The 22,546-nt window shown below is 40.5% G+C and overlaps 2 protein-coding genes across 3 annotated transcripts; one reads left to right on the forward strand and one right to left on the reverse strand.

Annotated features, from left to right (window-relative positions):
- Window positions 1-1,480: 1,480 nt before the first annotated feature.
- noc3l (NOC3-like DNA replication regulator) lies at window positions 1,481-11,462 on the forward strand. The gene is made up of 21 exons (XM_044101975.1): window positions 1,481-1,673; window positions 3,065-3,269; window positions 3,358-3,484; window positions 3,555-3,709; window positions 3,804-3,872; window positions 4,814-4,944; window positions 6,424-6,585; window positions 6,664-6,757; window positions 6,827-7,002; window positions 7,120-7,248; window positions 7,355-7,486; window positions 8,113-8,193; window positions 8,278-8,378; window positions 8,452-8,524; window positions 8,593-8,656; window positions 9,135-9,206; window positions 9,299-9,480; window positions 9,591-9,719; window positions 10,077-10,174; window positions 10,273-10,357; window positions 10,467-11,462. The coding sequence occupies exons 1-21, from the start codon at window positions 1,665-1,667 to the stop codon at window positions 10,569-10,571; spliced, it is 2,379 nt and encodes a 792-aa protein (XP_043957910.1). The 5' UTR covers window positions 1,481-1,664; the 3' UTR covers window positions 10,572-11,462.
- Window positions 11,463-14,378: 2,916 nt separating this feature from the next.
- si:ch211-207i20.2 (uncharacterized protein LOC568537 homolog) lies at window positions 14,379-21,462 on the reverse strand. Of its 2 annotated transcripts, none has more exons than XM_044101978.1 (5): window positions 21,043-21,462; window positions 18,014-18,167; window positions 17,863-17,921; window positions 17,690-17,786; window positions 14,379-15,667 (listed from the first exon to the last, which is right to left on the reverse strand). In XM_044101978.1, the coding sequence occupies exons 1-5, from the start codon at window positions 21,217-21,219 to the stop codon at window positions 14,655-14,657; spliced, it is 1,500 nt and encodes a 499-aa protein (XP_043957913.1). In that variant the 5' UTR covers window positions 21,220-21,462; the 3' UTR covers window positions 14,379-14,654. The 2 variants fall into 2 exon arrangements, with proteins under 2 accessions (XP_043957913.1, XP_043957911.1); XM_044101976.1 differs by having other exon boundaries at window positions 17,863-17,924; window positions 21,043-21,457.
- Between the last annotated feature and the right edge of the window lie 1,084 nt (window positions 21,463-22,546).

The raw sequence follows: 22,546 nt of genomic DNA on the forward strand, positions 1-22,546 counted from the left end.
CAAAGTTGAAATTTAATACAATTTAAGAGGAAATATAAGAAGGTAATTTTCACAAGATGGAATACGGGTGAGATACAGCACTAATGTGTATATTTAAATTGAGGCTAACGCATTTGAGTGTGAGGGTATGGATTTATGGACGAATATATTTAGACATATGTAAACCCATATAAAATGGAAAATTTATTAACTTGTATTTATTTGGGAGTTTTTATTTAATAATGAGGGTCCATCTGAAAATATTGTGAGTTTATGTGGTAGGAGTTCATAAGTTTCTTATTTCTTCCTATTCCTTTACGAGCATGTTAAGATTATTGTGGTAGAAAAAGATGTGTCTTTTGCAGTCCTTGTTCATGTGATTTTATACTGTCATATTCGACATAAATAAATTCAAATGTCTTTAGCAGTTTTGGATTTTTGCAAGTTTGTTCCCCGTAGATGCATTACATCCAAAAGGTCTCAAATTGGTTTAAATTAGCTTTGGACCTACTTCTCATTCAGTTTGTTTGTGATTGTCCCTTTTTAAAAAAATATTTTTTAGTACAATAAAATCCATCATTAAGTTTTGATAAGGAAAGCCAGATGGTGGATGTGCAACTTGTGTTTGTTTGACAGTTTGGTGGATTGTGTGTAGCACAAAAGTGACACTGTTTGCAAACATTTTCAGCTGCAACAGAGAACCCCTCAGTGAAGCCATGTTGTTTTATAGAGAAACCCACACTGTTTAAACCTTTCTCTGATATGAAGGAGGTAACCAGAACTATGTCAGGATTAATTAGTGGGATGTCTGTCAGGTCTGGTTACGGCTTTAACACTTTGGGAACCAGTGGTTCCCAAAGTGTGGGGCGCGCCTCTAGAGGGGGCTCAAAGCAGTATGGATGAATGAAAAGAAGAAGAAAAAAAAGTTACCATACACAAAAGTGTTTCATTGATGGTTTGTAGTGTGTTTTGCTGCAGCCTGAAGAGTGAAATAAACTTCAGAGGAGTTTGAAAGCAAAATATGTGTATAGGTTTATGTCTGGTTGAATGATGTGTGTCCAGTTGATTTTCTTTTCTTTGTAGGGTGTGGGGAGGGTTATTGTAATCCATAGGGGGGTCCAGAAAATCTTTGGGAACCACTGGTTTAAAACAATAGTACTGTCATGTGGTTCATCATCTTCAGCAGTAGGTATAACATTTGAACAGTTTTTCAGGTTTAGGAAGTGCAATAGTCGGCATCTGAGAAAAAAGCTGTTAAAGGGATGTCCTGCTCTGCCTCCAGAGTCCAAGTGATTTCATCATAAGTTAAGTCCTTTCCATGGATCAAAGCGAAAAGGGAAGCGTCCAAAATATCAAATTTCTCTCTTTCTAAATAAAAATGACCATCCTGAAGTAAACTAAAATCTCAAGTCCTCTAATTCAATATTCAAAATCAGTGAAAGTGAAATTGCTTTTTCATGTCTGAATGCTTTATCTCCGTGGTCCTCCCATTCTCCTGGTGGCGCAGTTGTCTTCCTGCAGTACTTATTTTAGTGTTTCCGGGTCAGGCAGCGTCCCGGCTGTGTTGATGGTTGTACGCACATGTTGTTTCTGCCTACATCTCTACTTTTGACCCAAACAGACGGAGTCAGTTCATCAGAACCAGCCAGGGAATATAGGACAAATCTCGGATAATTCCTGCAGCCATGGGCCCGGTAAGAAGACCTGTTAAAACTTGGAGACGATGCTGGTTCCGGTGTTATGCCGAGAATTGTCCTGTCGTGGGTGCGCGCATCGCTCTAAACTCTCGAATATTGATGAGAAAACGGACTGAAATATGACCTAAGAGGAAACTTTTAAAGATATTCGTAACATTATCACATTTCTTAACGATGGGTTTTATTTCGCGATTCCTGCAAGAGAAAGAAATCTGCATCTTCATAAAGTTTTTCAGCAGGAGAAAGCACAAAGTGCTTTAAAGTAACGGCTGTAATGACTGCAAAATTCAGAAAACCCAGTAGACCAGAACCAGTGGATGACATGACGTCTGGGGTCCAGCGGAATTTAGCATGGGGGCATTGGCTTATTTTGGGGGGCCCTGGTAAACAAACTTATGTAACCTATCAAATAAACTAACCATTTTTACAAAATAAATAATAAGGACGTAAACGGTGACATGTCTAAAATGTTGAGTAATTATGCTCAAATTTGAATAAACATTAACTCATGCGTTGCAGAAAAAAAGTACAGTGCAGTAAATCTACTCTTATAAATACCCCATAGTTACTCAAGTAAATGTAACCAGTACTACCCACAGTTGAGCATCAATAACAAAATTCCTAGCCTACGCTTATTAACAAAGCCTAAAGTAATGTATTGGCATTAGCTAGCTATCATTATCTGCATCCAACAACATTACTCAACTCACTTAGTTTGGTGGAAACTGTGCAAAGGGTTTTGACTTTTGCTGGTTTGCTGCCGTGATTTTAACACAGACCTGCGCCGGCAGCTCCGCAATTTGAGCCCTAAGATGTTGACGCTGGTGTAAAACCAGCGTCAACATCTTAGGGCTCAAGTTGCATTTAAAGGCGACTCGAAAAGCAATGGATTGAACAATTGTAACAGCTGAAAAAAGTGTGCTGGACAACAGGCACAGATACGGGAAGTATCAAAAACTGTATCAAATTGAGAAAGTTGGTAACTCTGAAGTAAAAATGAAAAACAATTTCCAGTCTAGAGGGGACACCTGACTCTGTGACGGGCCTGGTCCCACATGATATTAATTATCCACAAAACGGTAAAAAATAAACTTTTATGGTTTAACCTGAACGCAAATATATTTTATTAGGGTCTTAAACAAACACCTTTGAGGATAAAGTCTGTAGTGTGAAGTAGTAAATATAACCAAATTCTAACAAACTGCACATTCAGTAGCCAGGATAGATTCATTCATATTTGAGAAGTAAATACATTATAAATGTATAAATACATTGTTTTTGAATCATCTGTAGATCGTGGAAAGGCTTACAGTAAACTGGTTAAACATTATTGGTAGCTTGTCAGCAGAAATTGAAATGTTGTGTTCTATGCACCCCCCACACCACAGCTCCGCTCAAAAAAGCGCCGGCCAACATTCCGTCGGCTGTTGAAGACTAGTGGTATGAAACTGGAGAACAAACTGAAGAGCCGCCAGCTGAAGCAGCAGAATGTGGCCAAGAAACAACGCAAGGAGCAGAAGAGGCTGAGGCAGGCCATGAAAGGCGCTGCGCTCCAGGTGCCCCGGCCACTAGAGACATACAGGAAGAGACCAGGTGAGACATGCTGAGACATGCAGTATACACACACAGCTGTCAGCAGTTGATGGGTCCATCAGTAAACTCATTCTCAACTGTTTGACAGAGGAGGAGGATGACGAGGAGGAGTTCCTGGAGAGCCTGCCCTCAGACATGATGGATGAAGAAGACTTAGAAGAAATGACTGCCATGGCCCGAAAAGCATCCTTCTTAACCAGAGACCTGTCGTCCTGGTAACATGCGCGCTGTCATCATATGTCTTAGTGAACTGGCAGTAACTAAAGTGTGTAATTTTTCTCCCAGCGGGCCGGTGCATAGCAACAAGACGAAGAACGCCGACGTGGTGCGCAGCTACGAGAAGATTCCAAGAAAGATGGCAAAGATGGAAGAGAAAGAGGTGATCCAACTGCTTCCAATCAAAGACAAAGACAGAGTGATTCCGAGGAGCATCGAAAGAGGTGACTTCCACATTACTTACTATTTATTATTTACTGCAACTTACTTTGAGTGCTGCGGTCACCTGTGAAACTGACTTGCTTTGGTTTTTGTAAGCGGTTAAACAACAGCAGGAGGAGGAAGAGGAGGAGGAGCTTGCAGCGATGTCTGAGCAGGAGGAAGATGGTAGGAAAGACTGCTGGTCTCTCAAAACTATCAAGTTTACGCCGTGTTCCAAATGTTTTCTCAGATTTTCTTAAATGGTCAATGCAAATGATGGTCAGTATAATTTTCAAGTCATGAACTATTACATTATAAATCAAATTTTACTGAACAAAGCTCCCCATGAGAACAGAAATGTTTTTCAAAAATGAAAAACTCAAAATTCACTGTTCCAAATTATTATGCACAGCAGATTTTCTAAACATTTTATGGATTATAAAGAACTGCAAACAGTCATTCTTTGAATGTGCAGCATTAAGTGGTCACATGTACTAAAATCAAAAGCTATTTCAATCAAAAACATCTTAACAGACTGAATTCCTTGTTAACATAGGATCCCTTCTTTGATATCACCTGAACAATTCTTGATCCATTGAACTTGTGAGTTTGTTAATAATTTCTGCTTGAATTTCTTTGCAGGATGTCAGAATACCTTCCTAGAGCTGTTTTGATATGAGATCATTTCTCTTTCCCATATTGCTTGAAAACATGCTTGAAGGATGTTAATAATGTGGAACATCCTTCTTAAGTAGATTTCCTTTGAGCTCACCAGACAAACTAATCAATCCAGCTCTCTGAAATTAATTATAGTGATTGTAATATCCCTGACACACAATACCATCTATAAATTTAATAGCACAGCAAATGTCATCTTTATGGCACTTAAATCCAATTTGCATAATAATTTGGAACACGGTGTATTATCTTGGATATGATGGTCTGTGTAATAACAACAATTGCCATTACACCAACATCAGCGTTTTCATAAGTTTTCTCAAAATTTATTTGGAGTGAAAGAGAAGTTATGGTCTACTAGAAAAAATAAGGGATGAGCTCCACGTGGAGCTGCAGACCAACTGGCTTGACAGAAGTTTGATGTGCCTGTCATACCATCTCCTGTGCAGATGAAGCGCCACCGAGCCACATGGAGCTGACACCAGAGGAAAGAGAACAATTTAGAATTCAGACACTAAACATAAAGAAACAGCGCATCGCCAGCATGGCTTCAGCCATCATCTCAGATCCGTTAAACAATGTAAGTGGAACAGCTGGTCTAATTTCATCATGATGAAGGTAGGATGTAGAATTGTTTTTGATTTTTATGAAAGTAAATAAGGAGAAGGAGAATAATTAATTGATGGGGGATGAGCTCCATTATCTCAGCCAATCTCCTCCTCCAGGAAGGAACCACAGCCAAACAGAATGAAACACCAGGTCTAGCTTCTATGGAGAGATACATAACTAAGGAAACAAAAAGTTGCCATTTGGAATTACCTCAAATGACACAAATTAGAGAGGAGTAGAAAAAAAAGTGAGAAAAAGTGGTCAGCTTGTCCTCTAGCAGCTGTAGCATTATTTCAGAAATAATTCAGGATAACCTAAGCCAGTCTATCTCAAGCTTTATCAAAAAGCAAAGTTTTAAGTCTTCTCTTAAAATTAGACAGAGTGTCCCTGTCACTTTAAAACCTAACCTTCAATATGTTCAAAAAACAAACTCGGCAGGGATTCAACCAGATCACTCATGCTAAGTTTGGTGCCAACTGACCTTTTAATGTGAAAGTTATAGTGTTTTGTTTGTTTTGGCGAGTACGCCAAGTTTGCCTCTTTGCCACATTATTTTTTTTATTCTTTGCCGTTTTGGCAAAAATAGTAAAAGATTATTAAGGCACCTAAAAAGGCATGCTTTATTAGCCTAAAGTATACATTGAGATGTAATTTAAAATATGCTGAAATTTCAGTATGTTTGTTTTACTTTTAAAGTAAGCGTTAAATGAATTTTAAAAAATTCTATTTTGAGCATATATTTTAAAATAAACACAAAATATCTTTAAAGCATATTGTTTCATTAGTACACTTGAGCAAATACATATTTTGTTCACTTAAAGCATACTTTTATTTAGTATATTTCTTAAAAGTGTATTTTGGTGCAGTTATATTTAAGTGTGTTTAAAGTTATATTGTCAAAATTGGTACAGGTATGCTTTTAGCATATTTCCTATATATTTATAGGTAGTACATATGTGTAAGTACATTTTAAGTATACTAAGTATTCAGTGTAAGTATGTTTGAAATATACTAAATTATATATATTTTTTATAAATTTACTCCCTGAGATTCAGGGGAACTTAACCATGGAACAGATTCTTTAAAGGTTTTAAAAGCATCGTCTGATAAATATCTTCTATAATGAAGGCTTCTCTCAGGTTTGGATTAAAATAAACTCAAAGGTTATTAAAAAATTATCAGGCAGCAGAGGTTAATTCTTCACAGGCCTTGAGCTTGTCAGTCAGTTCAAGGCCTAGATTATGACCATAAGAGTGTAGGACAGTGAATTCTTTCAGTGAAGCCAGTTGAGTCTCGCCACATTTAGGCTGTCAGTCTCAGTGTTAGTTAGTGGAGCAGACGGTATCATTAATTAGAATTGATCAAGTCAGCGATATAGCAAAATTGTTATGACAAATTGATAAGCGACATGATACACGCCCTCCATTTGTGTTGGTGGTACTTTGTGCAGATGAAACGTGTGAAGGAGCTGCGGGGGATGATGATGGAGGCTGACCCCAGCGTGGCGGTCTCAGTGAGGAAAATGGTGATGGTTTCTCTCATGGAGGTCTTCAAAGACATCGCCCCCACCTACAGGATACGACCCCTGACCTCTGCAGAGAAGAACACCAAGGTCACCAGGGCTCATTCTGTGTGTTTAGTGACTGGTAGAGCAGGTTTTAACAGCTGCTGTATCTCTGTTGTCCTGCAGGTGAAGAAAGAGACGCAGCAGCTTAGAGAGTTTGAGGAAAGTCTTGTCAGTCAGTACAAGTTCTATCTGGAGGATTTAGAACAGACCATTAAAGGTACATCATTGCAACACACGCGCACACACACACACACACACACTTCTCACCATCTGTCTTCATCCCCAGACTGGAAGCAGAAGAAGAGGAAACGCAGTCAGGTAGTAAGCTTCCAGTCATACTGCGGCCTGGCTGAGGTCTCAGTACGTTGCCTGTGTGAGCTGCTGCTCTCTATGCCACACTTCAACTTCCACAACAACATCATTGTCGTCTTGGTTCCTCTGATGAATGACCCTCTGAAGAAGGTTAGACATCTCCTTCGGGTAGATCAGCTCCAGCTGAGCATCTTGTAATGTCTTTTGATGTAGGTCAGATCAGACAAGTCAGCAGATAATGAGTTCATGGATTCATCCTTGTTGCAGGTGTCAGACATGTGCTGTAATGCATTCAGGAAGCTCTTTCAGGAGGACAAAGTGGGCGGGGCATCACTGGCCACAGTGCGGGTCATCTCTGGCCTCACCAAAAGCCTCAACTACAATGTCAGACCTGAGGTAACAAATAAAATGTTCCTTAACCTCATGTGGCTCTATATGTTTAGAACTTTTTACACTTCTTGACACCTTCTTTCACCTTGGTTCTTCTCCTGCTTATCAACAGATGCTTCGAACTCTGCTGAGTCTGAGGATCAAGGAGGTGGAGATGAAGAAGGACCTGGAGGCCACGGCCCCAAAGGCCAAGTTTATGACAAACAAAGAGAAGAAGAAAAACTTGTCCAGGATGCAGAGGAAGGTAAACAAAATACTTGGCTGAAGTTCAAGTAGAGCTAGAAAGATTCTTTTTTCTTATTTTGTTTTACTTTTATGTAAACAAAGACATACAGTCTGACAAACAGATCCAATGAGTTCCATGTTTGTGACAAAGCTGCTTCCCCCTCACAAAGCTCTCTCCCATCACAAGTGTGTCAGTCTTTCAGATCTGTGAGAAGTTCAACCATAAGAAATTTGCTTGAACTGTTTTGCAGTTTAAATCAGAATCAAACGGGAAAATAAAAGGTTCCTTTGGTTCTCCCTGATTGTTTTTATAGAAAAGGAATATAAGCAAATGTAAAGGCTAGTTAGTTTTATATTGCTGAATATGGATTGGGCCAGTAAGAAAGAAAAACAAGTGTATGTATGTGTGCATTTATTTTTTATATCTCATGGGAACCATTTTCCTGACACAGTGGGTTATGGGGACCAGTGGGTCCTCCTTATGGGGACATGCTGTGTTAGGACTAAGGTGTGAATTTAGTTTTGGTCAGGGTTGGGGTTGGGATAAGGGTAAGGTATAGGCTGTAGAAATGAATGGAAGTCACTGGAAAGTCCCCACAACAATAGCCACGCAAACATGTGTGTGTGTGTGTGTGTGTCACACAGTGGAAGAAAGCAGAAGAGAAGCTGGAAAAGGAGCTTCTAGAGGCTGAAGCTTCAGACAGCAAAGAGAAGAAGACTAAACTGGTAAGATTTGGTTCAGAAATTAAAATGAGAGGACAGAGTACAGAAAGAAGCTAACATTCTTATCTTCCTCCTCTTTGTCTGCAGCACACAGAGACTCTGAACATCATCTTCCTCATCTACTTCAGGATTTTGAAGAAAGCTCAGCGATCAGTTCTCCTCCCTGCTGTCCTGGAAGGACTGGCTAAGTAAGCTACACTCTGGATGATGACACTGTTACAGGACCTTGCTAGTAATGACCATGATGCCACTTCCCTCCAGTTTTGCTCACCTGATCAACCTGGAGTTCTTTGATGACCTGCTGAACGTGCTGCAGAACCTTATCCAATCAGGAGTGAGTATGTCACCCCTAAACAGTAGTCTGCATCTCAATATTTTAATTGATACCATTGATCTGTGCAGAATCTGACCAATCGGGAGAGTCTCCACTGCATCCAGACAGTCTTTACCATCCTGTCTGGACAAGGTAAGATTGTTCTTCTGAGTCTTTGATGACCACCGAAGGTTTCAAATGTTGTCCACAGCGTTCTGCAAGGCCTGTCTGCATTCAGTAGAACTTGAAGAAAGAAGTGTTCTAGTTTAATTACTCTGCTCTGTGGTTTACAAGAACAGCCTCTTGGCCTAAGCAGGAGAGTTGGTGACTCAACATGGACAGTTTGTCTCATAGCTCACACTGTCTCCACAGTAAGGGAGACAGTGGTCTGAGGTTGCAAGAAAAGTTTGCATAACAAAAACAACATGTAGACAAGATTGAAGCCAATGAAGGCGGTGAGTTTGAGGGGTGTGTGTTTCTACTCATGAAGAATGAAAGTCAGTGTGAGAGCGCTGAACACTGCCCCAGAGAGCAGGAAGAGAAAAATTTGTAACTGCTTTTTTGTTCAGATCAGTTCTAAACTTAGATTCAGATTGGTATGGAGGTAAATGTCTCTGTTTTTGTGGACCAGGTGACGCCCTGAACATCGATCCTCTGAACTTCTACTCTCAGCTTTACAAAATTCTGCTGCGGCTTCATGCGGGTGTGTTCACAACTTTCTAATTTTTTCTAAACTACCAATCACACAGACCTCACAAGTCAAAAGGTTTAAGTTTCACACTTCGGCTATCTCAGGGGCACCCAATGATGACATCATTATTGTGCTGCGGTGTCTGGATGCCATGCTGACTCGTCGCAGGAAGCAGGTAACCCTGCAGAGAGCCATGGCCTTCTTCAAACGACTGAGCGTGCTCAGTCTACACGTCCTGCCCAATGCCAGCGTTGGAATTCTTGCAGCAAACCGAGCTACCATGCATGTGAGTCTGTCAAGCCTTCTAATTGAACCTGGCTCTTTTTAGTTAATGGAAAAGATTGCCAAACTTCCACCTGTTTGTCAAAGCGCGTTTTGTTCTGCTTCATTTGACAGTCATTCCCCAAATGTGACTTCCTTTTGGATAACGAAATTCAGGGCAGTGGCTTCTACCTGATGGAACTAGATGAACCTGAACATTGCAATGCTCAGAACACTGCACTCTGGGAGCTTCACACACTGCAGGTATACACACACATCAGGCTCAGCATGGGCTATTAGCCAGTTTGGGTGTTAGCAAATTGACTTGCAAAGAAACTTTCACAGTTTAAACTAAACTCAAATGTGATTCATCAAAAGCCTAGGTATAGAAAAATACAGAATTCTCTAGACCAATTCTCCATTAAGCACTGTATTTAGAAAAGATTCCTAAAATTATAGTCAAAATACTTACTTGTGTGTATGTGTGCGTCTGTGTATCACATACATTGCACCAACGTTCCAGGTTGAGAGCCAACCTGGGAGTCAGAGTTCTCCTCTTGCATGCTCACGCTCCCACCACACACGCTTGACTTCAACATGTTTGTGTTGCTGTATTTTCAGAGACATTTCCACCCTGTTGTACGGCGATTTGCGGGTCATTTGAGTCATGGAGCTCCGAGTGACGGCTCGGCAGCACTCAGTATGGAGTTCAGCCGCAGGTGAAACACTCTCAAGCAGAACTGGAAGTCATGTAAAATTACATTCAGCAACAACATGGCCTGGTCAGCTGCGTTAAAAGATGTCTTCACTTTTTCAGGTCTCCACTGGAGCTCTTTGAAGACTACAGTGTCAAAGATATGACCTTTAACCCACCTCTGGCTTCGCCCACATCCAAGAAGAAGGTGAGAAAGTCCTGGTCACCTGCATCCATGTTTTCATTTTGATTCTCATTTCTTCATGTTTTGTGTGTGTTTGTGTTTACCTGCATGGGCTCAAATTCTTACTATTCAGGATCAGTTTGTGGTCGGAACGGCGCTGCTGGACGACAGGCTGCAGAAACAAGCGGATAGCATCCTGAGTGATACACACATGGACTCCACTGCAACACGCCACTGAGACACGCCACTGCAACACGCCTCGATCGAGGACCTGCTTGGAGGATAAACAGCTTCCTTTTTATTCAAAACAGGTTGAGGTGGTGTAGACACATGACCTGGAGTTGCTTTGTGATTGAGACTGTTGAGACTTATAGCACATAACAGTGGTGAAGTAAAATATTCCCAGCACATCTCTTTTATCAAAAGGAAACTGAAAAGTTTTTAAAGCTGGTCAGCTGCAAATTAAGCCGAAATATCTGATTGTGGACCATTTAAGCAGCAGTTCTGCATGAGACCTCATGTCCTTTCTTTTGTTTTGAAGTCATTTTGATATTTGAAACTGTACCACAATCAAGAACCACATCAATCAGTTGCTTTGTGTTTCCTGAAGAAAAGACACTGCTCAGAGGAGACACTTTATGGTCCTGAAAATATCCAGCTTTAGTTGTAGAGTTCCTTCCAGCTACTTTACCTGGTCAGTGTCTCCATCCTCTGACTGAAAAAATTTCTCCTTTTCTTCATACACTCACTTTTAACTTTACTGGCATGGAAAGTTGGAGCATCATTTTCATTTTCTATCCAACCATAGAACATGTTTAGATTATGACTGACAGTCTGACTTCCACTCCTTCAGCTGCTTGTACAGACACTGACTCCTGTTTATCTTTCATTTTTGTTGATAAGTTTCTTTTTTATCTAGCAAACTGTTCTGCATTTTCTGTTCTTTCACAGCCACACTGTGTTTATTTGCCATCATATGTTCCAGCTGGCAGTCCTCTGTTTGGGGTTATGTTTTATTTCTTTTAACATCTCAGTTTAATGTCTCACAACTCAGTGTTACATCAAGAATTTAATTCTCTTAAAGTGATTCTGCTTTTGTTTTTCAGCTAATTAGAATACTTTTTCACAATTTTGTGTGTTGAGTCTTTTATGGTCACTATTTTCAATGGCTTCCTATGATTATTTCTATCTACAGTTGAAACCAGAAATGTATATAAACTTTATAAAGACATGCATTTTTTTCACACTGACATAAAATTAGAACAAGCATTTCCTGTCTTAGATGAATTAGGATTACCACTTTCCTATTTGCTAAATGGCAGAATAAGATATATTTTAAGGCAATGTTTATTACTTTCTTCAAAGTCAAATGTTTGAATAACCTTCATTTAATTTTTTGAGTTGGATCAAACGTTTTAGGTATTCTTCCACAAGCTTGGCAGGAATCTTGGCCCATTCCTGCTGACTGAACTGGTGAGTCATTTTGGAGGCCGCTTTGTACCTTGGCGCACAAGTACTTTATTGCCAAAAGTATTTGCTCACCCATCCAAATGATCACAGTCAGGTGTTCCAATCACTTCCATGGCCAAAGGTGTATAAACTGAAGCACCTTGGCATGCAGACTGTTCTTACAAATGTGTGAAAGAATGGCTCGCTCTGTGAATTCCAGTGTGGAACTGACCTGTGCAACAAATCCAGTGATGAAATTTCCTCGCGCCACAGTCAATTGTGAGACTCGTATTCTAAGAAAATGGAAGTGTTTGGGAATGACAGCACTTACATTTTGTTCATAACATAAACTGATGAAGCAGGATCATGTGACGTTCAGATTAGCTCAGAAACTGGGCAGAGAGCTTCATGGAATGGGTTTCCATGGTGGTGCAGCTGCATCCACCACGTGCAATACAAAGCGTTGTATGCAGTGGTGTAAAACACCTCCAATGGACTCCAGAGCAGTGGAGGTGCGTTCTCTGGAGTGACAAATCATTGTTTCTCCATCTGGCAATCTGATGGACAAGTCTGGGTTTGGTGGTTGCCAGGACAACGGTACTTGGCTGACAACATTGTGCCAAGAGTAAAGTTTGGTGGAGGAGGGCTTATGGTGAGCTTGGCCCCTTGGTTCCAGTGAAACTAACTCAAGACATTTTGGACGAATCCAATTCTGGGGCCTCATGTATAAAAGAGTGCATGCAAATTTAGAAATGTGTAGTGTACAAAAAAATTCAGATGTGCGCACCTTTCCATTATAAATCACAATTTGCAGGAAATTGAGCGCAGCTGCTGGTGCGCCCTGTCACCACATACATATATAAATTAGTATAAATACCTGGAAGGTTGCTACATGAAGCAATAGCCAAGGGGAACTCATTTTTATTCCATTTTAGGACTTCATATAATTCAGCAAATTTTTTATCAAATTTTAGTATTTTTCTTCAATAGCTTCCAAGTCATGTGACCTATTAACTCAATATTAGTGTGAAATCCCCCTGATGAGAGGGATGAGTTTACTATTTGAATGAAATCAGATCTTTCTTAAGAGTAGTTTAGTTCATTTATAATTTCTTCTAATCTTTTTTAGGTGAAATTGAGTCATTTTCCTGCATTTTTTTATAGTCAGGCATAGCATTGATATTGGATGTGCAGAAGACTGGAGTTTCCAGTTTCATCATTATCCAGAACGTTACATTAAACAAGGTTAGACTTACAGATAAGAAATGATGGAATCAATAAAAAAGCAAATTAAGATGAAGTTGGAAAAGCATTGTCCATTTGGCTACTGTGGCTCTAACATTAAAACTATGCAATTTGCTTTAGCAGAAGCAAATTACATCCCACATATAATCAGCACACAGTGTAGTTAGGGCGCTTTGTCCCAGCTCCCTGCATCATAAATGTTTTCATTTCTTTATTGCAAAAATTACCTCCTGACCTAATTGCTATTCATCTGCTTAACCTTATAAACCTCAGCATGAGCAATCATAGCAATAATAATGGTATGTAAGCCAGATTGAAATGAGGAATTATCACTGATCTCAGTACTAAATATGCTGCTTTGGGAGTAATTTAAATAAAACTAAAATAATACTTACTGGTCTTTTACGTCCTTATCTATGCTGTGGGTTGATGTCAGTTATATATGTTTCATCAATGGACATTTGCATCGTGTGATTTGAATCTGATTGATCAAACTGAAGTAGTAGTCAGTGGAAATGTGTTTGTGCCTTCTGTTGAAGGGGCAGTACTATGTGTTTTCCAGCCACATAATTCCACTTCAAAGTAAATGGTAATTATAATAAGCAAGTAATAAAAATGCTCTATATTCAGTGGCAACTTCTGACATGGGCAACAGCCCAGGGTGGCATCTTGTGGGAAGCAGCATGAGTGCCCACCTCCACTCCGCTCCCCCACCTCTCACAACCAGAGAATCTCATATCAAGAGCGCCTAATGCAATGATGCTCTTCTTTAGATTCGATTCCTGCTGCAGCTGTCTCTGTTGCCTCAGGTACCTTGGCTGCTGCTGGTGATGATCAAAAGAGCCTCACTTCTGTAGCTGTGGCTACAATCCAGCAAGGTTGCCATCATGTGTGCATGAACATAAATAACTCATTTTATTTTAAAGTGTGTCCTACTAAGACACTATTTTTGTAGCAGATCAAGTAATAGTAGTATGTCATTTAATTAAAATTTATATATTTTAAAGCAGTAGATCTAGAGATATTAACAGATTAAGTTCAACGCTGCTGTAATTTTGACCATTTAAACAAAAAAAAAGCTGCATCTGTCATTTTGACGTCCCTGACTCAGGGGTTAAATACCAGCTAATTTCCTCTGGTGCCAGGAAACTAGCCAGGTCTGCAATTTGGCTAAAACGTTTTTTAAAACACCCAGCTGATTGCATCAAGTCATTTACTTTCATTTTTTAATGTCTATTTTGGTTTTTGATGTCATTGGTCTTGTCCATGATGTGTGCTGGCTGCTTTTCTTGCTCAGGGCATTGTGAAAGACATTTCTCCTACTGGACTAACATAAAGTGACAGTGAGCTATAGAGTGAATGTTTTACTTTATTTTTAAACAGCATCATCAGACAGATGGGCTAATGTAGATTTTACTCATCTTTCATATTGAAAAATATATTGTAGAAAATTATAAAACTTGTTCACAGAAAGTCTTAACATGAATAAAACTGAGGGCTTCTCTGTACAGAAGGATGTTACAGCTGAGGACATAGCAGTTTCCTTGGCAACTGATGTGCTTTGAAGCACATTGGTTGTGAAGAAGTAGTGTACTGTCGTCTTCTGAGACAGGTGACTCCAGGCAGTTCATGCATAGCAACACTTATGCAACTTCAAGTAGCGCTGGTCGGCGTACCTCTTCCCACACTTGTCACAGATGAACTGCTTGCCACCAGCATGTACATGCCTCTTATGTGTCCTCAGGTGGCTTCCCTGGCTGAAGTTTTTGCCGCATATTTCGCAGGCATAAGGCTTCTCTCCAGTGTGAACGCGCAGGTGAAGCTTGAGGCTGTTGGCATTGTTGAATTTTTTATCACAGGTCGGGCACTGGAAGGGTCTGTCTGTGGAGTGAGTGCGGCTGTGGGAGATCAAGCTGCTCTGCTGGCTGAACGTTTTTCCACACTGCTGGCAACTGAAGGGCCGCTCGCCAGTGTGGATGCGGCCGTGGATCTTAAGATTCACCGCCTGTCGAAATGTCTTCCCACAGAGGTCACACCTGTAGGGCCTCAGGTCGCTGTGGATCCTCTGGTGGTTCTTGAGGTTGACAGCATGCCTGAACAATTTGGGGCACTGCTCACACTTGAAGGGCTTCTGGCCGCTGTGGATGAGCTGATGTGTTTTGAGTGTAACAGCGCGGGTGAAGCCTTTACCACAGTCACTGCAGATAAAGACCTTCTCCCTACTGTGGGTGACACTGTGGCGGTGTAGATTCTGTGGAAGGTTAAAGCGACGGCCACACACATCACAGCCATAAGGCTTTTCTCCAGTGTGTATGACAGTGTGCGTCTTGAGCTGTGCCTGCTTTGAAAACCGTTTTCCACACACAGGACACTGGAACGGCCGCTCGCCAGTGTGTGTTCGCATGTGGCTCTGCATGCTTTGGCGCTGGCGGAAGGCCCGGCTGCAGACGCTGCAAGCAAAAGGTTTCTCCCCTGTGTGGATGAGTTGGTGAGACTTCAGGTTGCTTTGAGATGAGAAGAACTTCCCGCAGACAGAGCATGAGAACAACTTTTGAGAGACATTCTGCTGGGAAGTCTCAGAGAGAACAGAAAGCTCTGAAGGTAGAGCCTGTGGAGATGGAGCAGCTTCAACCCAAGCTCCTGAGAGAAAACACAAAAACCAATATTCAACAGAGGCATCATCTGAACTGACCAACAGTTCTGGAGAATGACTCATTTCAGAGTAAATCTGGACCTGAACTACTGTCACTGCTTTTATTGTGTGTGTAAAATAAGTACTGAGCACATCAACTATTTTGCACACACTGTAAAAAAAGACACATTATATTTCTCACTCATTGTCGAAGAAGAAATCTAACTATACAGTTCCTGAATTAAAACATTGCCAGACAAAAGCTTTTGTAAAAAATAAAATTAATTTCAATCTAATCATACATATTCAGGGTCAATTATATACACTGACTTTAATAATAAATTCAAATTCTGTCTAAGAAATTGCTAATCTCACTGTTTTTGTAGCGTCATTCACATTCTTTCATTTGACTCACTGCATTTGCTCCTCCATGTGTTTTGTACAGTCTCAAAGAAAATCATCATAAAAAATATTTTTAAATGCTTGCATTTAGCAAAATAAAGTCATTTTAGTTATCCTAACAGGTCTAATGGGAAAGGTTTAGTGTGATTTAGTTAACCAGTATGAAATAATACTTTGTGTCTTTTTATACAGTATGATGTGTAATTCATTTCATCAATTCATCGGTACTTTAAAACAAACCAGTGTAATCACTCCAGATGTCAGTAACAGCTTTCACACATGCAAAGAAATTAACACAAAACATTACAAATTCATTTTGTGTACAAACAGGAGTTTTTCCAGTTCAAACATGCCATCATATCAGGCACATAAGCTGAGTAAATGTTCAGTTTTAAAAATTTGGATTTTATCAATTTAGGGGAAAATGCTAAAAAAAAAAAAATAAATAAATAAAAATAAAACAACAGAAAAAAACCAACAAACTACTTGGCTCTGTAGTAAAAAGTACTGCTCCCTTTAGAGCCTGTCATGCACCATAAAACATTCCTTGCAAATTCATTATATTTAAAACCTTCACTCAGCCACAGTTTCAGGGAAAGATAATTAAACATGATTCAATGATTTTTTTTTTGCAACTTATCTACTTTTTTGTTTTGCTGGATTTTTTACTGTGTGCTGTAGTTGTTAAGCACTGGAAATTAAAAAGTGAAAGTCTTTTTTTGTCACCTTTAAGAGTTCTTCATGGTGTTAAAAGCTTGTTGCTGTTCTCAACAAAATTATCAGAGGTTTTTATCAGTTGCTTTGATCAAGAAAGTAAACAAAATCCCAGAAATCTATTTTACCAGATATCTAAAGCAATTCAGCCTAATTCCAAGAGAAAGTTGTATAACATTAAGGGGCGTGGCTGGGCTACTCAGGCTGACCGGGCCATCAGCTGAGCGGAGTTTGATGTCCAGAAGCTCGTCAGTTAGAGGTTGACATTTCTCCTCGACATCAGCTTAAACAGAACCCTGTTGACCTGATGGGACAGGCTCCTCTCGCTTACAGCACTGACGTTTCTTGTCATTCCTTTGGTGTTTTGGAAGTGGAATCCCTTCATATGTCGCATCACCCCAGCAGACTCTAAAGCAACAGTGTTTTGTTGTTTCCATAACCCTGTTGAGGATGTGACTCAAACGAAAACTTTGCTGCTCTTGTTTGCCTGAAACTAGTAATATGACCGTGGCGCATGTGCAGTGAACTGTTCGAAATTTAGCATTTTGACATCATTTAATGTGATAGGGCCAGGGCGAAGGAGGCTGGGTTGGATGGGACCAGACGAGGCCCTGCATTGCAAAAGGCTCCTGTATTTACTCATTAATTAAAACATTTAAGTGTGTTAAATAAGCAAAAATCCCATCATTAGATGTTTCCAGAGTGATACCTTGGAAAAGAAATCTTTTAATAGGCCACCAATTAGAACTAAATCCAAGTTATAGTTTGGTCTGTGTTATTCCTTTGGGTGGGGTTGTTACTGACATCATGTGACAGTGTATATATGTATATACACCTAGAAGAATGATATATTTAGAGAAAAATGCTGACATGTTCCATTTTCATTTTCTAGCAGATATAAATCAGGTTCTCACTCTCTCTAATGGCTTCCAGGTCAATGTTCCCATGTCCATCTTTAACGCTGACCGCTGGAACAAACTGTGTCTCCACAGCATCACCACCTGCTTTCAGCTGCAGTGACCCAACATCCAGATGTCAGTAAGGTCAATGAGGGCAACATAGACATGAACAGGTGAGACAGACTTACCTGAGCTTCTCCTTCTGCCTTACAGTTTTGTTTTCTGACTCCATATGAGTGCTCAAGCTCTGCTGGGAAAAAATAACAGCAATATTGACATCATAACTCTCCATCTCCTTTGATTGGTGTGTGACATTGTTGGGGGCTTGTGTGTTCATACCCACGGATGTGTGGCTGAGGACGTTGAGGACACTGGTCTGTGGCTTCTTACAGACATGCCCCACCTGAGCCACAAGCCTGGCTTCATCCATGATGTTTAGGATCCTCCCCAGAGCCTCGTTTCCCAGAGTTTCCATGATGGAAGTAAACCGCACCTATCATGTTACACGATCCAGGTGAAGCATGCAAAACACTAAATAAATAATGCAACAGTATGATATTCACTTAATGAATATGTTTTCTTTCAGCCTTTCCTTATTCCTTATTCTGCAGAAGACAACATCCTTTTTCAGTCTCAGCAACAATCCTCTGACTCCTGTTTCTGCAGGAACAGGGAGGCAGTTTCCACCTGCTTGTCCAGGAACACAAGAACTAACCCTCAATATATCTTGTCACGTTATGGGGATCTGAACACATTTCTGACACATTTTAAAACAAATATTGAAAATATTTTCTGGGGGTTTTGTGGTGGCACAAGGGTAAAGCACATCTTATTATGAGATGCTGTAATCTGAAAAAATACACCCTGGCGGCCTGCCGTGCTTTATTAGCCCGATGAGGAGTTTTCGCGCTCACCTCATAATCATGCTGGTTTTATATTATTTTATTATTATTTCTAGTATTATTTTTCCAGTTACATGATGCATCAAGCCATACCAAATGATTCATCAAGAGGCAAGGTGCGCGGCCATGCAGAGATCGGAAAAACTCGTCCCTTAAAGCTCGGGCAACCTCCCGTTTGTTGCACGCCTCTGTGCAGTGCAGCACAAGGTGTCACTGAGAGTATCCCATTGGAGTCCAAGTGCAGACTCAACTGTTATTTGTTCTTTCAGCTTTTCTTTACCCAGTTCTAGTTCCTTAAGTACTCTATGATGTTCAGGGATGCTTGCCAGCACTTCATGGCTGTTGCTGACCCATTTTGTCAATGTGAATCCTCCTTCACTGCATATTTTGGTGAGGTCTGTGACAAGCTTCATTGCCACTGATCGAAGGCAATCATCCACATGAAAGTTACTTTTAACAGTTTTGAAAACCTCATCAGAATAATGCTTCTGGTTGTCAGGAGCATTTTGACTCAGAGCAAAATTAACAGTGCTCGAGATACAGAGCCAAAGAGGTTAACATTCATCCTGTAAACCTCAAAAGGTTTGTTAATGTTCCCTTCTGGCCAGGAAGTTTCTGTCCTTTTCATCCACATAGACTTCATCAAACATTGCCTCAATGTCTGCCATAACAGCAATCTGTTCTTGGCGAAACCTTACCAGTACCCTATTAAGGGTGTTTGTTAAATCAGGACCTTGGAGGAGCTCCTTGTTCAGAGAGGTTTTTTGAAATGAGGATGTTCAGTCAAACACCACCCTCAGTTTGTGCTTTCACCATGATGCAGAATGTACCAGACATGTCCATCCTCCCTGCAAAGCTGCTCAAATGGAACCTTTTCCGCATAGCCCTTTCTAATGAGTTATCATCAAACAGAAATATTTCTGAGGTAACAAAGAGGTTTTGCTGGCTGACAATGAGTTCTGCTATGTCATTTTGTCCTTGAATAACAACATTCAAATTTTCATTATCAGCAGTAACAGCCACACCTTGGTAATATTGTGCAGTTTGAAATGCAGTATGATCATAAGTTGCAGCTTCAGTTTCACTTTCAGTGGGATTTTTATTTTGAGTTTTATTCTCTGCTGTGCTGAAACTCCTGGGAGAAGAATTACATCTCTCAAAAATAGTCTGTTGAAGTGGAGTTCTTGCACCTAGCTGCAATAAATTCCACATTCCCCTCTATCGAATCTGGTTCTTGATGAGAGCTATAGTATTCATTCATGCCATCACCTAAAGATGGATCCTAGTCCACCTCATCAATTTGTAAGGTTTTTATTTTAGCAGTTGATGCTGCAAGATCAGCTTCTAGCTGAATTTCCCCCATCTTTAACTTCAATTTTACTTCCTCCATTTGCAAAGCATGTTTTTCTTCCAAGGCAGCAACTCGTGCCGGTGCACCAACCTGTTCTGCTTTGGCCTTTTTAAACTCTGAAGAGACTGAAAGACTGATCTGGATGTTGATGATCTAGTGGAAGAAGATGACTTTGATTTCTGTGATACATTAGGTATGCTGTCAGATGGTCTGATTGTTGATTGTACAATGTCTTTTTTTTCCATGTTTCAACATCTTTCAGAAAATAATTTAGGTTAGTTATCTGAGGCTCAAACCAGTCATTGTAATCATTTTCCTTTTCTTCTTCTGATAAGAGTACCGGTAGATTTTTAGGAGGAGGTTTTTGACTCACTCAAAATAAAAAGCAGTCGCAGTCGTGAGTAAGAAATGCGTTTCTTATAAAATTTTGTTTTATAAGAAAACAAAATGTGTGTTTTCTTATAAAAATAATAGAAATTTCCTTGACTTCATACAAAAACTTTAAATCTAAATGTTAATTTGTAGTAGAAAAACTGTTTCACTCCTCACTCCTTCACCAAACAATCAGATCCATCACAGCAGCTGCTTCTGTTTGTTGATCACAGCAGGTGGCTGACTGACGAGAAGGAGAGTCTAAGCAAAACATCCATCCATTTTCTAACACTCTTGTCCCTCGTGCTGGTGCCTTTCTCCAGCTAACGAAGCGAGAGGCGGGGTCACCCTGGACAGGTCGCCAGTCTGTCGCAGGGTCTAAGCAAAACAAATAAATAAATAACAATAGATCTACCATTCGCATAATCTTGGATCTGTAACATTAATAGTTAAGCAAAAAATAAATTAATCTGACTCTTAATAGGCTCCAACGACACATTTGTTGTGAATTAACAAAAAACTTGATTTCAATTCAATATATTATATCTTTCGGGACAAAGCCCCCAGTCTTCCAGGATCCTAACACATTTATTTGTTTGTTACTCAAATATTAAACATATCGTGTTTTACAGTTCTGTGTATGGTCTGACATAGAACAATAACTTGAGTCTAAAGTTTTACGGGCCACTCAGAAGCATTCAACATCAAAAAACACGCTAATTAAGCAGCTTATAGCTCCTTACCAACTTCTCTCGGGTCTCCGTCTGCACTCTTCCCGTCTCATGCTGCTCCTCTGTGGTCCCTCGGGCCTTGGAAAGCTCCCTCTCCTCCTCCAGCCTTTCCAGTTCCGCGACCGCAGCATGGACCAGAGCTTCCATGACGGCGGCAAGCTGAGTGTTTATAGACACGGCGGAGCTCATGGCGGCCGCCTTTCTGTAGCGTCAGAGGAGCAGGTTTAACTGGTGGCACAGATGAGAATTCACTGACCTGAGAGGAAATCAGTGAATTTAAACAGCAGTTCTAACTCTATAACAAAACAAAACTCTTCTCCGGATAGGACAACAGCTTTTTTTTCCTGTGTGCATAATTGTTGTTCTTCTTCTATGACGTTTTATTGGCGGTTTACATTTTTTGTGTAATACTGCCATCAACTGGACTGAGGTGTAATCCACAAACTGAACTCGCATATATCTTCAACACCCTTAACTAACTAACTAACTAACTAACTAACTAACTAACTAACTAACTAACTAACTAACTAACTAACTAACTAACTAACTAACTAACTAACTAAATAAATAATTACAATTATTCCATATAACTTTGTGTCTTTTAAATACTTTGTAGGTGCTTGAATTATACATTGTGATTGAGTCTTCACTAACATATTAAACATTTGTTATTGAAATTCCCATTGTCTTTTACATTTCCTATTTTTCTCTTGAATATTTTCTACATTTTATCAAAATATGTTCCATCCCGCTTGTATCAGGGGATACAAGTGGCCAAAATGGGTTTTCTCCGTAGGGTGTCTGGGTTCTCCCTTAGAGATAGGGTGAGAAGCTCAGTCATCCGGGAGGGACTTAGAGTAGAGCCGCTGCTCCTTCACATCAAGAGGAGCCAGTTGAGGTGGCTCGGGCACCTGGTCAGGATGCCTCCTGGACGCCTCCCTGGTGAGGTGTTTCGGGCACATCCAACCGGGAGAAGGCCCTGGGGAAGACCCAGGACACGCTGGAGGGACTATGTCTCTCGGCTGGCCTGGGAACGCCTTGGGATTCCTCTGGAGGAGCTGGTGGAAGTGGCTGGGGAGAGGGAAGTCTGGGCCTCCCTTCTGAAGCTGATACCCCCGCGACCGACCCCGGATAAGCGGAAGAAGATGGATGGATGGATGGATGGCATATTTTCTGTATCATAGTGAATGAATATCATTGAAACTTGATTGGACCCAATAATGTTTGGTGGATTGATCAGGTCTCGGTGGAATGAATGTGGTTTGGGTGTCTTTTCGGGCTAAAATCTGTTGACTGGGCCAGAACGGTGTGTTGTGAAAATAAAAAAAGAATTCACAAGGTTGACCTTATGAAACCAGGTCTCAGCAAACTTGGTGTTCCAGGGAAGACCCAGGACATGCTGGAGGGACTTTGTCTCTCAGGTGGCCTGGGAACGCGTTGGGATTCCTCTGGAGGAGCTGGAACAAGTGGCTGGGCCTCCCTTCTGAAGCTGCTATCCATTTGTCAATTTTGAGTT

Source organism: Gambusia affinis, linkage group LG20, assembly GCF_019740435.1.
Source record: "Gambusia affinis linkage group LG20, SWU_Gaff_1.0, whole genome shotgun sequence".
Lineage (NCBI taxonomy): Eukaryota > Metazoa > Chordata > Actinopteri > Cyprinodontiformes > Poeciliidae > Gambusia > Gambusia affinis.